This window comes from Penaeus monodon, chromosome 27, assembly GCF_015228065.2.
Source record: "Penaeus monodon isolate SGIC_2016 chromosome 27, NSTDA_Pmon_1, whole genome shotgun sequence".
NCBI lineage: Eukaryota > Metazoa > Arthropoda > Malacostraca > Decapoda > Penaeidae > Penaeus > Penaeus monodon.
In genome coordinates this window covers 28,807,378-28,808,089 of record NC_051412.1, presented here as the reverse complement: position 1 = coordinate 28,808,089, position 712 = coordinate 28,807,378, and the positions used below count along the sequence as shown (strand labels likewise).

General features: G+C 48.7%; 1 protein-coding gene across 1 annotated transcript in view; it reads left to right on the top strand.

Annotated features, from left to right (window-relative positions):
- LOC119590481 overlaps nucleotides 1-712 on the top strand; it is a gene marked incomplete at its 5' end in the record, with an annotated part of 6,380 nt that overhangs the window by 1,326 nt on the left and 4,342 nt on the right. The window contains 2 exon segments of the mRNA XM_037939137.1: nucleotides 118-216; nucleotides 554-652. Of these exon segments, the coding sequence (XP_037795065.1) occupies nucleotides 208-216; nucleotides 554-652 (108 nt within the window).

Below are 712 nucleotides of genomic sequence, written 5' to 3'. Positions count from 1 at the left end.
TAGTCTTTATGTCGCGGGTGGTGATTCCACCCCGTTGCCACACAGCTTTGATTCCCTTGTCGCCATTGCAAGGCTGACCCTTCCGAGTCGAGAGTTAGCATTCCCTTCCTCCCGCAGTACGGCGACACGCCCCTGCACACGGCAGCGCGGTACGGCCACGCCGGCGTTACGCGGATCCTCCTGTCGGCCAAGACCAACGTCGGCGAGATGAACAAGGCAAGGGCAGGCGCCTTCGGTTTTTTCGCATTCGATTTATGTCAGAGAGTTTCAGTTTATTGAAATAAAAGGCAAATAGCTATAAGCTTTGTATATGTATTCTCTTAACGTATAGTGGTTCCTTGACTTTTTAAGATACATTATGTGTTTTTTCTCCAGTGAAAGCCTATTTTTGTATATAGCATGTCAAATGTGTGTTTGTATCGTGTAAACACTTTCTTATGGATTCCACTAAACATCGTATGTAGTGTGTTTACAGCAATACGCTCCAAATATACAAGAATCCTATATAAATTTAGTTTTTATCCATTGCCAATAAAGTACGTCCCTCTAACAGAACGGCGACACAGCCCTGCACATCGCGGCCGCCATGGGGAGGAGAAAGCTCACCAGAATACTGCTCGAGTCTGGCGCCGACCAGACGATCAAGAACAAGGTGCGAATGCAGGCCCTCGCGAGTGGCGGCCACGAGGGCCTGGAAATGCTGCTTGCTCGC